This window comes from Sciurus vulgaris (assembly GCF_902686455.1).
Source record: "Sciurus vulgaris genome assembly, chromosome: 16".
NCBI lineage: Eukaryota > Metazoa > Chordata > Mammalia > Rodentia > Sciuridae > Sciurus > Sciurus vulgaris.
The window spans coordinates 32,283,167-32,298,404 of record NC_136477.1 but is presented as its reverse complement, the minus strand read 5'-3'; the positions used below and the strand labels follow the sequence as shown (position 1 = coordinate 32,298,404).

Here is a 15,238-nt window from a genome sequence, read left to right as displayed (position 1 = left end):
CCTGAGTACCAAACAGAGTGTTCTGGCTCCATCACAGTCCCTCCTCCTGTCATACCCTCATCATAATACTCTGCCCAGACAGCCTCAATACCAGGCCTCCAGAGGGGGTTGCTGAGGACACACTGCCAGCTTGGAGGTATTCCGAGAGGTGTCTTCAAATTATTATCCCTTTCTTCATGCCAGGCACTGGGCCATGTCTGGAGGTGATCAACAGCAGCCAGCACTGTCCTCTCCTCAAAGGGCTAGAGACCAGTCAGGTAGGTAGAGTGCCATGGAACTGTCACAGACGATGGTGACTTCATTCACCCTGTGTTGAGTTCAACACCTGCTATGTGCAGGGCACAGGGAGGGTACACCCACAGGGTCCCTGTCCTCATGCAGCTTGCACTCTAGGTGGAGAGAACAGTGGTAAACCAGTTAAGCAACAAGCATATAGATACGTATGGGTGACAGAGGTGCCCTATGAGAGAATACTGGGGATCCTTCTGAGGGATGCAAATGAGGAACCCAGATCCCAGCATACCCACAGAAGCAGAAGAGGGCAGAATCAGAGTTTGTAGCTCCTTTGGGCCTCCTTAATAGATTTTGATGGAAGAGTATGAGAAACTTTTGAGGGATTTTATGTCTTAGGCCTTTAAGGTGCTTCAAAATTGATGATGATGGTGCTGGGGAGGTAGCTCAGTTGGTAGGGTGCTTGCCTTGCAAGCACAAGGCCTTGGGTTCAATCCCCAGCACTGAAAAAAAAAAAAAAAAATTGATGATGATCACTTTGTAGACAACAGATTGATAGAAATTTGTGTTCAAGCCAGTAGGGAAAAGATTGGATTAACCAATAATTTTGGTGCTGTTGATTGACTAATTGGGTTAAGTTAGAAACCTATTGTGTCCCCCAAGCCATGCCTTCTACAAAAGGAAACCCCAGAGGCTTCAGAGTTAGAAGTGACACCTACTGTTGGCCATCTTAGCTGCTGGTTCTGCGTCTGTGGATTCAACCAACAATGGATTGAAATACTTGGGAAAAAATCCATATCTGCACCAAATGTGTATAGTCTTTCTTCACATTATTCACTAAGCAATACAGTGTAATGACTATTTACTATTTACATTGTATTAGAGATGATAAGTCATCTAAAGATGATTTAAAGTATATAGGAGCAGGCTGGAGGTGTAGCTTGGTGGTAGTACTTGCCTAGCATGCAGGAGGCCCTGGGTTCCATCCTAGCACTGTGTACGGGAGGATGTGTGCAGGTTATACGCAAACACTACAGCCTTTTGTATAAGGCACTTGAGCATCCTCGAAATTTGGTATACATGGGGACATCTTGTCCCTCATGGATACCAAGGGATAACTGTGTGTTGTTTTTTTTAAAGGAAACAAATATTTATTTCTGTAGGAGACCTTTTAGAAAAATTATTCTTGGGGCTGGGGATATAGGTCAGTTGGTAGAGTGCTTACCTTGCAAGCATAAGGCCCTGGGTTCAATCTCCAGTACCCTCCCAAAAAAGGTGGAAAATAAAAAATGACTCAGAAATATATTTTTAAATGATGCAGATTTGGGAGGGCTGGAGTTGTGGCTCAGTGGTAGAGCGCTTGCCTGGCATGTGAAGCACTGGGTTCGATTCTCAGCACCACAAAAAAATAAAGAAATAAAATAAAGATATTGTGTCCAGCTACAACTAAAAAATATTTTTAAATGATGCAGATTTGAATGTGTAAAAAATTAAACTGAGTTAAAAGGCTAACCTAAGGGAAATTAGAGATGGAGAGAATACATTTCCAATATCTTTGATAGAATAGGTTAATGTTCAGAATACAAAGAGAGCTTCAAATTCACAATAAAAATATAGGCAATAGAAAAATAGACCAACAACACAAAAAAAGCAAAACCAATCAAGTAGGAAGAGATATCCAACCCACTAGTAATTGGGGAAATGAAAATTAAAGCAACAAGATATTTCTATCTTTTTTAAACACCAATATTGCTGATAATCTGTGTTGGCAAGCTTCCTGGTGTAGGGAAACTCAAGTATTTTGGGGATAGCATTTTGGCACCAAACAAAATCTTAAATGTGTACTTTGCTTTTGCTCAGTAATTTCACTTCTAGGAATCAGTTGGAAATATTCATACCTCTACCTACTAACAAGTATGTCCAATTCTTTGCAAGATGATTTGCATTAATAAAAATCTGGGGGTGTGCTAAATGACCACCAATAAAAGATGGTGTCAGTAGCAGCTCTCAGCCAAAGGCATTCTTCTCCCCAAGGGGCTTTGGGTGATGTCTGGAGACAGTCTGTATTGTTGCAAAAGGAGTGGGTAGAGACTGGCATCGAGTAGGCAGAGGCCATGGGGCCACCTGCGGATAGCTAGCCCCACCATGGAGAATTACCAGTCCACAATGTCTGCAGTGCCGAGGCGGAGAAACTCTGGGTTAAATAAAGCTGCAGGCACACTGGGGAATGCTGTGCAGCCAGTTGAAGGAAAAGGTTAGATCTATGTATGTGACACTAGGAGCTCCAAGATGTGTCATTAAGAAATTGTTTTTATAAAGCTTAATATGTGATCCTTATAATGGAAGAACACAAAAAAGGGAATTTTTAAAAACACTAAATATCATGTCCCTTCCCCAGAAGCAACCACTGTAACCAGCTTCCTATAAGTTCTAGAATGACTCCCAGCATGGATGAACATAGACTCTAGTTTTTATTACACTGACCTGTGATCTTACTGCATGACTAGATTCAGGAGCCAAATCGCTGGGATTACAGATGTGTCCCACCATACCCAGCTCCTCTCTTGCATTTCTATGGCATTTTAATTTATAGCTGCAAAACCAAATTATGTGTGGGGGTTGGGGGAAGAGCGGGGATAACTCTTGAAGTGAGTGAGAGTTTGGGGTGAGGGCTCCCAGCTACATGTCTATTCATGAGATCATGCTAAAACTGTTCTGTGATGCCGATACAGTGGAGGGTTTAACAGGGAGGCATGGGTTAATTTCCTGAGACCCAGGGCAAAATTCAGCCAAAGCCAGGATGATGTCAAATTCCTCTTCTGCCTGCCCACTGCCAAGGCAAGTCATTTATGAGCCTATCTGCTTTTACGAATGCAGTTTCCGGTCCCCAGATCATCATCCACGTCTCTGACTTTTGGAACAAACCCGGCTTTCATCTCCTGAGCCTTTCTAGAAAAGCCTCTTAAGAGTCAAGTCTGAGAGTTTCTGATGCTTGCTTTCATCAGTTCCATCCCCCTCCCCTCCCCTTGCTTGTCTCTCTCACCAAAGCATCATTCCAAGGTCAGGCCAGGGAGGGTGGAGTTGGGTGACCTGCATCCAGCCCACGGCTCCCAAAACAAAGGCATCTGGTGCCATCTTGAGCCAGACGCAGGCACATGCGGTGAGCAGACCTGGCCAGGATGTAAGGGCTGCAGCCTGCTGAGGGAATGCTCCCTAGGCACAGGCTGTGGTCGGTGCAGGACAGGGGCCCCCTGCCCAGCTCGGAAGAGGGTATCTGAAAACTGCTTCCCGAACTCTCTCCAGAAATGTTTTATCATGGACTGGAAATTCCATTTCTTCCCAGAGAGAGAGGCCCAGGTTGAGGGCCTGAGGCGCACAGCACCGGGCAGAGCGGGGGAACAGACTGGTTTGGTTCTGAAATTCTCAGGGGCAATCATTTCTCCTGTGTAAAGTCAGCTTCCTCCGTTTCTTGTGAATTGGAAACCCATGGTGCCGCCGCAAAATCATTTCTTCCTCGAACAAGGATCCAGATAGAATGGAGTTGGAAAGGACACAGTTTCCAGGAGGATGAATGTTTCTAATCTGGGGTGACTCCAGTGACTCCATACAATGTCACAGCCAACCTGGGGGGACCCTGGCTTTGATTTTTTTTTTTTTTTTTGTACTGGGAATTGAACCACCCAGCTAAAAATCCCCATCCCTTTTAAACTTTTTAAATTTTGAGACAGGGTCTCACTAAGTTGCTAAGGGCCTTGCTAAATCCCTGATGCTGGCCTTGAACTTGTGATCCCCCTGCCTTGGCCCCTGAGTTGCTGGGATTATAGGCGTGCGCCACCACACTTGGCACCTTGCTCTGATTTGAGGGCTCTTGCAGCATTACTTTTAAACCCCTGGATATCTATGTTAGATGTTTTACTTTTAACTCTCATGACAGTTCAGCATACAAGAACAAAGCTTTATGAGGGGAGTTAGGCAGCTTGTGAAGAATCAAGTTAGTCCTTTGGCAGCATCATGTGAAGCTTCTCCATCGGAAGCGCGTCTGTCTTCCAGAGCACCTGCCTCTGCATCAGTCGTCACCCTCTATGTTGAGTCCCTCTTCTATCTGGGAAAGGAGGTCCTAAGAAGGCTGAGCAGGAGGGGAAAATAAACAGCCTAGGGCTTTTTCTCCACTACTGTCTTTTCTTTTCTCTTTCTGGTTGGCCCTTGAATGTTGATCTAAATAATTCAGGGTCCCCTGCATTTGCAGAAGTTACTGGCCTTAGAATTCCTAAAAAATTTGATGTCAATCAAATTCTTTTTTGGTTTGTTTGTTTTTGTTTTAGTGCACTAGCTAAGATGCTGGCTGCTTAGAGTTGGGATAAATAAATCCTTGGACCAGGTATGATGGCACACCGCTGTAATCCCAGCGATTTGGGAGGTTGAGGCGAAAGGATCCCTAGTTTGAGGCCTGTCTGGACAATTTAGTGAGACCCTGTATCACATTTTAAAGTTTGTTTAAAAGGCTGGGGATGTACCTCAGTGGTAGAGTATACCTGGGTTCAATTCCCAGTACTGCAAAAATTAAAATTAAATAAATAACTAAATCCTTGGCCAAAAGGAAGCTTTTAGGAGATTGCCTAAGCACACGTCATGTGATTTTTCCTAAAAGTAGGCTGTCCCAGAAAAGGGTGCATGTCCAAGTGGACAGAATTCAGGAAGTCTCATTTCACAAGCAAGTTTCCCAGAGAGATATGAAATGGTTTATCACAAAGAAGTCAGTACTTCCTGCTGCATAGTACTTAGCCCTGGGAGCTCAGAGGAGTAAGACCTATCCAGGCCTCACTAACTTGCTAAAGGCCTCTCTAAATCCCTGATGCTGGCCTTGTACATCCCTGTGTCACCATGAAAAAGTTACCCATGGGGGCGGGGAGATAGCTCAGTTGGTACAGTGTTTGCCTCACAAGCACAAGATCCTAGGTTCAATCCCCAGCACCACCACCAAAAAAAAAAAAAGTTACCTGTGAAGAGCTGTAAAAAAAAAATCTTTACATGAAATTAGGTACAAAAATTGCCTCTCCATCTAGGCATTTTACTGCATAATCCCAGATTACCTGCAGTTTTAAGACAGGCCTGGAATAAAGATAACCCAGAGCATGGGGATCAGTGTAGAACTGGGGAGATCCATAGAACTCCCCAAATTGAGGAGGCCTGGAAATGGCACAGATGAGGCAGCACACTCGAGTCAGGCAGAGGCTCCCTTCCAGATTTTGAAACAGCCTCCGGCTATGAATCATTCTATGACCACGGCTGGGTGGCTGCAGAGGAACCGAAAAAATGAAAATACTCATGTTGCTCATTAGCAAAGGGAAATACGCAAATGTTGAGGGTCCCTTCATGGCAGGGCCAGGCTACTCTTTTTTGATCTGTTAAGCAGAGCATTCTTCAGACCCATTCCAAGCTTCCAACCAAGGGTTTTGTACCTATTACCGAGGACCTTGGCAGAGTGCCAGAAATGAGGGCTTTAGGAGATAAAAGCACTTCCAGCCCTGACCACTTTAATCAGAGCTAGATCCATCTTTATGGCCAAATTCTCATTGCAAACTAACATTTTCTACAGTAGTGTTTTTTAACAGCAGTTCAGGGGCCACATTTGGGACCAAATCATTGTGGATTAGGGGGCTATCCTATCCACTGTGAGGTTTTTAGCAGAACCCCCTGTATCTGCCCATTAAATACCAGCAGCAACCTCCTGCACCCCAGCTACAGCAACCAAAAATGTATCCAGACATTGCCAGATGTCTCAGAGGACACAAAAATCACACACACATAGGTACCCGGCCTTTGAGAATCACCGTCCTTATGGGAAAAAGGCAGTATAAAATAATCTCTGTACTAAATTGATTGTGCTCTTAAGATAGATCCTAAGAATTTATATACATTGAATACCTGTGGTTTGGTTTGTTCCCTATGTGGAGAGAACAAGGTTTATTCTCTTTGGTCTTCATAAAAACTCAGAATCTCCTCTTCCCTCATTTAGTCTACTCTCCTAACATATTCATACGTTGTTGGTAACAATGGTTACCTGACCTGTTAATTCAGTAATAGGTCATTAATAATTCTGCACAATAATTTATTCATTCATGTGGCAGTATTACCTAGGGAACTCTTACCACATGGCCCAGGAGGACTGAGCAAGCACTGCCTCCTAACCAGGATTCCCGGATGTTTGATGCTGCACCTGTTTGGTGATGTGGTTAGGCAAAATCCCTAGAGTCAGACCTGGATTCAAATCCAGCTCCACTGCTTACAAGCTGGGTAGACCTGGACTAGTTATAAAATCTGCATGCCTCGTTTTCCCCATGTGAAAACAGGAATGATTTTGTCAACCTGGCAGAGCCTCAGTGTGATTCCGTATGTCCCATATCAGTAAATGGTCACTTGGTGCCTGCGGACCAGTGCGTTATAACGTGTGGATCACCATCTTTGTAGGTCTGAAACAATCAAATGTGGGCAACTTGGTAGAGCTCAACCCAACATGAAACCCTAGGTCTAGCATCACTCAATTTTTGCTCTGAGAAGGTCCACCAAATGAAGGAAATGATTCTGCTTTGTTACTTTCCTCTATTCCTGTCTCGGAGAAGGCATCCTGCTGGTATAATATAACAACTTCACAGAGGCCAAAGTCTGTCGCAGCAGCTGTCCGTGCTCACAACCAGCATGTGTTTTAAAAGCTTGTACTACATGAAATGGCACTTTTTGACCTTCCAGCCGATGTGCGTAGAAATAACCTGTATTGTAACAGCTTGTTGATTCCAGCTGTCAGGGGAGCATTTGGTTGCTTTTCTGCTGTTTGTTCCCTGGGTGCCAGTCTTGGGCAGGCATGTCTCTGACGTCACTCGCTGTGTTTGTGTCTCAGGTCACCCTGCTGATTGCCTTCATCTGTGTGCGGAGTTCCACATGGATCGACTACAGTGCCTTCAGCTACTTTGAAGTGGTCACCATTTGCGACTTAATCATGATCCTGGCCTTTTACCTGGTCCACCTCTTCCGCTTCTACCGTGTGCTCACCTGCATTAGCTGGCCGCTGTCGGTAAGAGATACAGACCTGGCGATACCTCAGTGTGCAGGGTATCCGCCAGGGCATTGAGACCCAAGAGCATCCTGTGCATCTGCTATTCCACCTCTTGAATTATCCTTTGCTGCTTCAGGCCTGATTTTCCAACCATTTGGTGCCCATCTCTGCCTGACATCTTACTGGTTTCTAGAACTCACTTTCCAGCCACAAGAAGTCTGTGGCTCTTGGGTTTCCATACATTTCCAGTGTTGTGCATCCATCACCATAGCCAATTTTAGAACATTTCATCTCAAAAAGAAATTCCTTCCCCTGTAACTATGACTTCCTTACCTTTCAGCTCCTCCAGCCCTAAGCAACTAATCTTTCTGTCTCTAAAATTTTCCTATTCTTTTTCTTTTTTTGGGGGGGGTGCTGGGGATCGAATCCAGGGCCTTGTGCTTGCAAGGCAAGCACTCTACCAACTGCACTATCTCCCCAGTCCCAAAATTTTCCTATTCTGAATGTTCCTTGTGCATAGAATAATGTATGTGATCTTTTGTGAATGGTTGCTTTCACTTGGCAGAAAGTTTTCCTGGTCCAGCCACATCAGAGTGATATATCAGTACTTCATTTCTCCTTATAACCAATTCATATTCCACCACATAGATATACCATCTCATTTTTCATTCATCATTGTTGGGCACTGGGTCATTTCCACCATTTAGCTATTAGGAGTCATGCTGCCATGAGCATTCATGTCCAAGTGTTTTGTATGGACATGTTCTCATTTTTCTTCTTATATCTAGGAGTGGAATTGCTGGGTCATAGGGTCACTTTATGTTTGTTTGGAGAACTGCTAGACTCTATGCCAAAGGGGCTGCACTGTTATTAGCAGTGTGTGAGTGCAGCAATTTCCCCACAACCTTGCAGATGCCAATTTTTGTGATTTTCTGCTTCTAGCCACTCTAAGGAGCATGAAGTGGTACCTCATGTAGTTTTTTGTGTGTTTGTTTTTGTTTTTGTTGTGGAGGTGTGTACAAAGGATTGAACTCAGGGACACTCAACCACTGAGCCACATCCCCAGCCCTGTTTTGTATTTTATTTTGAAGCAGGGTCTCACCAAGTTGCTTAGCTCCTCACTTTTGCTGAGGCTGGCTCTCCATCCTCCTGCCTCAGCGTCTGGAGCTGCTGGGATTATAGGCATGCACCACTGTACCTCGCCCTCATGTAGTTTTGATTTGCATTTCTCTGATGACTAAGGATGTCAGCAATCTTTTCATGCTTTTTGATTGTATTTTTTTTTGAAGAAATGTCTATTCAGATCTTCTGTCAATTTTCTAGTTATTTGTCTTTTTATTGAGTTTTTTTCTATTTCTAGAGAAAAATTCCTTATTGTTTATATGATTTGCAAATATTTCCTCCCATTCTGTTGCTCGTTTTTTTTTTTTTTAATATTTTTAGTTGTAAATGGACACAATGCATTCGTTTTTATTTATTTATTTTTATGTGGTGCTGAGGATCAAACTCAGTGCTTCACACATTCTAGGCAAGTGCTCTACCACTGAGCCACAAGCCCAACCCTGTTGCTCGTTTTTAACTCATTGGTTGGTGTCCTTTAAAGAACAAGTTTTTAATTTTGGTAGGTCTAATTTGTCTTTTTTTTTCCCCCTCATGTTTTGGTAACATATTAAAGAAATCATTACTGAATCCAAGATCACAAAAATTTACCTCTGTTTTCTTCTAACAGTTTTTATAGTTTTAGTTGTTACACTCTGGGTGTTTTGCTTTGGTTTGGTGTGTGTGTGTGTGTGTGTGTGTGTGTGTTACTGGGAATTGAACCCAGGGCTCACGCACACTAGACAAGCACTGTACTACTGAGCCACATCCTCAGCCCTAGGTTAATTTTTGCATTTAGCAAGAGGTAAATGTTCAACTTCATTTTGTATGTGGACATCCAGGTTCCCAGAACCATCTGGTGGAGAGATTGTTCTTTCCCCATTGAGTGGCCTTGGCACCTTTGTTGAAAATCAATTGACCATAAATACATGGATTTTATTTTTGAGCTCTCAGTTCTACCCTGTTGGTCTATATGTCTACCTTTATGTTATAATTACACTATTTTGGTTATTCAGCTTCATAGTAAGTTGCGAAATTAGGAAATGTAGTATTCCCAGTTTCTTCTTTTCTAGGATTATTTTGGATCATTGCAATTCCATATGAATTTTACAATCAATTTCTACAAAGAAATCAGCTGGGACTCTAATAGAGAACGCATTGAATCCATAGATCAATCTGGATCAATCTTATGATCCCTGAACATGAATGATCTTCCATTTATTTAGCTCTTCTTTCATTTCTTTCAACACTGTTTGGTCGTTTTCAGAGTATTTTTTTTCTTTTTGATGCTCTTTCAAATGTGCTTTTTTTTCTTACTTTAATTTTTAGATTGTTCATTGCAAGTATATAGAAATATAAGTAATTTTTGTCCATTGATTTGTATCCTGAACCTTACTGAACTCCTTTATTAGCGCTAATAGATTTTCAGCAGGTTCCTTAGGACTTTCTATATACAAGATCCTGCCCTCGTCAAATAGAGATGGTTTCACTTCTTGCTAACTGGTTGCCTTTTACTGCATGGTCTTGCCTTATTGCAAGAAATTAGTTGAACAAATTAGCCGGCTGTCAGGTAGAAGCAGCAAAAGCAGACCTCCTTCTCTTTTCCCTGGTCTGAGGAGGAAGCACTTCATCTGTCATCGTTAACTCTGATCTTAGGTGTGAGTTTTTATAGACGCCCTTTATCAGATTGAGGAAGTTCCCTGCTAGTTCTACTTTGTTGAGTGTTTTTATCATGAAAGGATATCAGATCTTGCTTTAAAAGAAAAAAAAAATCCAGTCTGGCAGCCTCTGCCTCTTGATTATATCCACTATGTTATTTTGAGAGAAATTCCTTTGTGTTCATGTGTTGTAAAGCCCCTTTCAAGTGTTGACACCCTTTCTCTGCTTTTGAGAATAAGTTTATACGGGCATCGGGCATCGTGATGCTGATAGTGAACAAGCAAAGCAGAGAAGAAAAGCTAGAGGACAGGAACAAGGGAGGGCTTGAGCGGGGAGTGTTGACAGGGCAGGCTCAGTCGCACTTTTTTGGCTGAGTACTCTTTAGGTCCCCTCCGCTCAGGATTCTCTCAAGTCAGTTTTCTCTGTCCTGCACCATCTTCCTCTGTAACGGTGAGAAGCTTGCAGGTGGAGAACTTCCAGTTTTTAATCTGCTCTTAGGCAGATTCTCTGGTCTCCCTTGTGATCTCCTTTCTGGTAACTAAGGAGAAACCAGGTCTTTGATTTTGCACAGTTAGGAGAGGAGCTACAATTTGAAAGTGGAAACAGGGAAAAGGTTTTCCAAAATGTAATAACTGTCACTCCGATGGGCAGAATTTCATGGAGGAATAATTTCTAAATTCTCAATGAAGATAACTGAAAATGGAGGCACTCTGGATTCAGAGTGGCCTCAAGTTCAGATGGCCCTGTGCTTGAGTTCTCCTCTGAGCTGGTGTTGGATAGGGAAGAGGGAGGAAGGGTGAGGTGTAAGCATTCCTCCACTGACAATGACAGAGGTCCAGCCCCCACCAGGGCCTGCAAAGGTGCTGTTTTAAAAGGAAACAAACCCTCATGGGCCAAGGCAAGAAGGGAAGGTAGAGTCAGACCTGTTCATAGGGCAGGCTGGAGAGACTATGAGGGCAAAGCATAGTCTTGGAGAAAGCATTTCTTGGGAGAAAACCAGGGGCCACCACACCCCCACAGACACTTCATGGAAGAGCTGCTGACCTCATACTGGCCTTTGACTCAGAGTCTGAGGGATCCCCAGAAACAAGCACCCCATAAAGTCCACACCTGGAAGTGTTCAGAGCAGAAAGGTGCTGGGGTCAGCCACGCAAAGCCGGCACGTTATTAGCTCGGCACTTCTCCCAAGCAGAAGAGAAAGGCTCAGATCTCTCTCAGGGGCTTTGACTTCAGAGCTGGAGTTTCATTTAGACTCTGCTGCTGCCTGGAAGTTGCAGGACACTCATTTGCTTTTCAGTAGCCTTAGCCAGAGGTCAAGGGACTGTCTGCAAATGGACCCCAGGAGTGGAGCAACCCTTAGTGGATGCTTCTGCATCAAGAGAAGCTTCCTTTCTCTGTCCCTCTTCCTGGCCAGCCTCCCGCTGGCTGCTGGCACGCCACGCTGCTCCTGCCAAGGCAAGGGAGAAGAGGAAGCACGGCTCTGTCCTCTCTTTGTCGTCTCTAAAGAGGCCCAGTTTCTTCCTAGGATCAGGAGCGGCCCACCTCACGCACTGTTTGCTCTGTTTCTCCCCCAGGAATTTCTGCACTATGTCATCGGTACGCTGCTCCTCCTCATCGCCTCCATCGTGGCGGCCTCCAAGAGTTACAGCCACGGCGGACTGGTAGCCGGATCGGTGAGCATGCTCTCCGAGCCTTTAGGAATCCATTCGTAGCGTAGATGCGCCTTTTCTCCTGACAGGGCAGGAAAGGGGTTGGTTTCCTGGGGCCCAACTTCACAGACTTGATAACTGCCTCCCGCCAGCCAGCAGCTGTCTCCCCAGAGCCCGACACCTGGACTCACAGCGCATGGTCCTAGAAAGTGGACCGTCAGGGCCATTAGCAAATTCTACTGGCCCCAGCGGTCCTGGCCTACTTAAATGGAGGGCAGGGCAGGTGGTTTTTAATTCACACGCCCACTCTGAGCGTTTGCTTGTGGCTCCCTCAGCCTGTGCAGAGAAAGGTTTGGCAGCCTCTTTTGGGTCCAGGAGAAGAGTACTGTGATCAATCAGTGATATCTACCTTGAGTCTTAACTTGGCCATTTAAAAAAAATTTTTAACAGAGTTTAGTCCAGGAAATAATACTCCTGAACCCTTTGAAGGCAAAAATTGATCCATGTGATACCCTTGAATAGAAGTAGCTGGAAATGCACAAAACTACAGTGGTAGGAGATATATACAAATGCACATGTGTATATACATAGGGATGTATGATTTTTTTGAAGACTCATAGATTCCTGTCATCTGACTTCTGATTTCACTAACTTTATAGTAGCTTATGGGCCACTACGGATTTGCCTCCCTGATGAGATTTTTTTTTTTTTTACAGAGCATTGAACCCAGAGGTGCTTATCCACTGAGCCACATCCCCTGCCCTTTTTTAAAAATATTTTATTTAGAGACAGGGTCTTGCTAAGTTGCTTAGAGCCTCACTAAGTTGCTGAGACTGGCTTTGAACTTATGATCCTCCCTCCTCGTGAGCCTCCTGAGCCACTGGGATTACAGGCCTGCGCCATCACACCCAGCAAGAAGGCAAATTTTTAAAATGAGTTTTAAGAAAAGTTTTGTGTGTGAGTTTCACTCATGTACATCTCCAGGTTCTCCAGACTCTGGCCTGGAGATGGAAGCTGTCCTCTGAAGGTCAGCAGGGGGGCCAAACATCACTGCACCTGGTGGTCAAGATCCCAAACACAGTGCGCCCAATGCACCCCCAGTCTCCTTCCTGAGGAGATGAGCAGCAGCCTTGCAGGTCAGCGCTTGCCCACCATCAATGCAGACTGGTGGAAGAGGCACACTGTGCTTCAGGGCACACCCAGGGAGAGTCCCACTGGGTTTTATCAGCAGGTCACACAGAACCACATTAGCTCAAGAGTCCCAACAGCTAATATTTAGCACCCTCTGGCTTCGTACCTAAGGCTGAACCTGGGCCACGGAGAAGCCAAAAGAAATGTAAAAAACTATGGTCCCTGCTTAGGAGAAAATGGTCATCAAGCTTTAGAGATGGGGACAAGGCACATGAAACAATTAGCAAACAAGGCATTGTCGTCTAGAATAGCATTCTGTAGCATTCTGTAGTGACATAATAATAAACCGTTCAATAATGCAGCACAGACAGTTGGGGACCGGGATGGTATATAATGTGCTAATTGTGCAGAGCAGACAGTGCGAGGCCAGGACAGGCTCTAATAAGCCGATTATGTGGTGCAGACAGTTGGTACAAAGGGAGCCAAGCAAAAGCACTGGGGTGCAAGTGGGCGTGGGCTGGTGGGGGCAGCTGTTTACGTCAACCAGCAGCCAGAGTGAAAAGAAAAGCAGACCCTGTTGAAAATCCTGCCCTTCGTCTGGCTGCTCCTGGACACAGTTCCTGTGGGACATTAGCCGGTGTCTTCAGCAGTGCACTCGTGGTGGCCTGGTGCCCCCAGGCCTAGATGTGCACCTGAGAACACCCAGACCCCTGTCTAGCGGAATGTGGGTTCTAGAGTCAGACCCCGAGGCTCAGACCCCATCCATGATCCTGGCTGCTCTGCAGCCTTAGGCAAACCTTTGACTTCCCTGTTCTTCCCTGTGTTTAGCTGTGAAATGTTGAGCGGGTGATACCCGCACCCACCTTGCAGAATTGTAAGGTGCCAGGAATCAGCTCAGCTTAAGGGCTTAAAATCCTGGCAGCTGCATAGTTAGTGCTCAGTGGGTTTCAGCTGCCACAGCTGCCAAGGTTGGTCACAAGTAAAAAACATGGCTGCAGGGCTGGGGCTGTGGCTCAGTGGTAGAGCGCTTACCTTGCATGTGATGAGGCACTGGGTTCGGTTCTCAGCACCACATAAAAATAAAGGCATTGTGTCCATGTACAACTGGCTGCAGACCTTATGGTACCTGAGACACCAGGGCTGGGCCTATACCCTCTCGACCATTCCATGAGCCCTTTCCTTTCTTTCTTTTTTCTTTTTTTCTTTTCTTTTTTTTAGTGGCAATGGACCTTTATTTTATTCATTTATATGTGGAGCTAAGGATGGAACCCAGTGCCCCACACATGCTAGGCAAGCACTGTACCACTGAGCCACAACCCAACGCCCCTGGGCCCTTTCCGAGGTCTTCTTCCTGTCCAGGCACCCTGTTCCTCTTCTATAAATGAGAAGCTTGGGTCTGGGTCATCCCCCCTCACACCTGAGCACTGCATGGACCCCCAAAATAAAAGAGCACTGCCTTAAGTCATTTTAATCTAATGTGATTTAAATATGTGCACACTTAACACCAGACACACAGGCCTCAGCTTCTGGCTCATACACAGCCACAAAACCAGAGCAGAGCAGAAAGCTGCTGTGAATGAAAGAAAGGCAGACGACGCCTACCCATCAATCAAGCCCATTTGAACATTAATGATTGTAAGACCCCATTTAAATGTACAATTCCACTGTTTTCTTCCTTATCAGTCCAGGGAAGTCGAAGCCTGGAGGATTCACTCCAACTTGGTTGTACATATGAATGCCACCCTGGGAACTGGAGTTGCTTAGAGCACAAAGGGCCAAGGGTAGGGACCCAGGGGCCTGGCTGTCAGACTTGACTGGGGCCAAACCCAGGGGGCCTAAAGCCAGTGACTGGCCCCTCCAGGTTTCATCTCTCTATCTGAAGTCGTCAGGTCAGATGATGACCCAAGCTTCCATTCAGTCATGGACAGCACAAGGAACAAGCAGGCATATGGGAAAGAGGAAAGCCCAAGGGACAGACCTGTGAACTTCCTCTCCTCTCTCTCCACTGCAGATCTTCGGGTTCGTGGCCACCTTTCTCTGCCTGGCTAGCGTGTGGCTGTCCTACAAGATCTCATGTGTGACCCAGTCAACAGGTGAGCTCCCATTATCTGTATCCAGAGGATCTCCGTAAGAACCCTACTCAGGAGCAGAACAACTTGTCCTTGGCTTTGGCAGCAGGGAATGCCCTTGGGCTGAGGGGGCTGTGGCCCAAGTCATCTCTGGTGTCAGAGCCCGGGGTCTGGCAGAAGGAAAGGGGGCATCCAAGATAGCACTCTCTCATCCCATCTCCGCATGCCCAGGGGTGCCCTGTCATTTTGGCATCTGATGGCAAGCATTTTCTCGGAAATAAGTTTCCTAATGACAGAAATAAAATGCAGAGCTTTTAGAAAGTACAGGCGAGAGTTTTTGTTTTGGTTTT

The 15,238-nt window shown here is 45.2% G+C and overlaps 1 protein-coding gene across 2 annotated transcripts in view; it reads left to right on the top strand.

Annotated features, from left to right (window-relative positions):
- CMTM7 (CKLF like MARVEL transmembrane domain containing 7) overlaps window positions 1-15,238 on the top strand; it is a 57,194-nt gene that overhangs the window by 36,383 nt on the left and 5,573 nt on the right. For both annotated transcript variants that reach the window (XR_013759748.1, XM_079114013.1), the window contains exons 2-4: window positions 7,127-7,300; window positions 11,614-11,712; window positions 14,831-14,912. Coding sequence is in view for 1 of the 2 variants with exons in the window: in XM_079114013.1 (XP_078970139.1) it covers window positions 7,127-7,300; window positions 11,614-11,712; window positions 14,831-14,912 (355 nt within the window). In the remaining variant the exon portion in view is untranslated. The remainder of the gene's footprint in view (window positions 1-7,126; window positions 7,301-11,613; window positions 11,713-14,830; window positions 14,913-15,238) is intronic.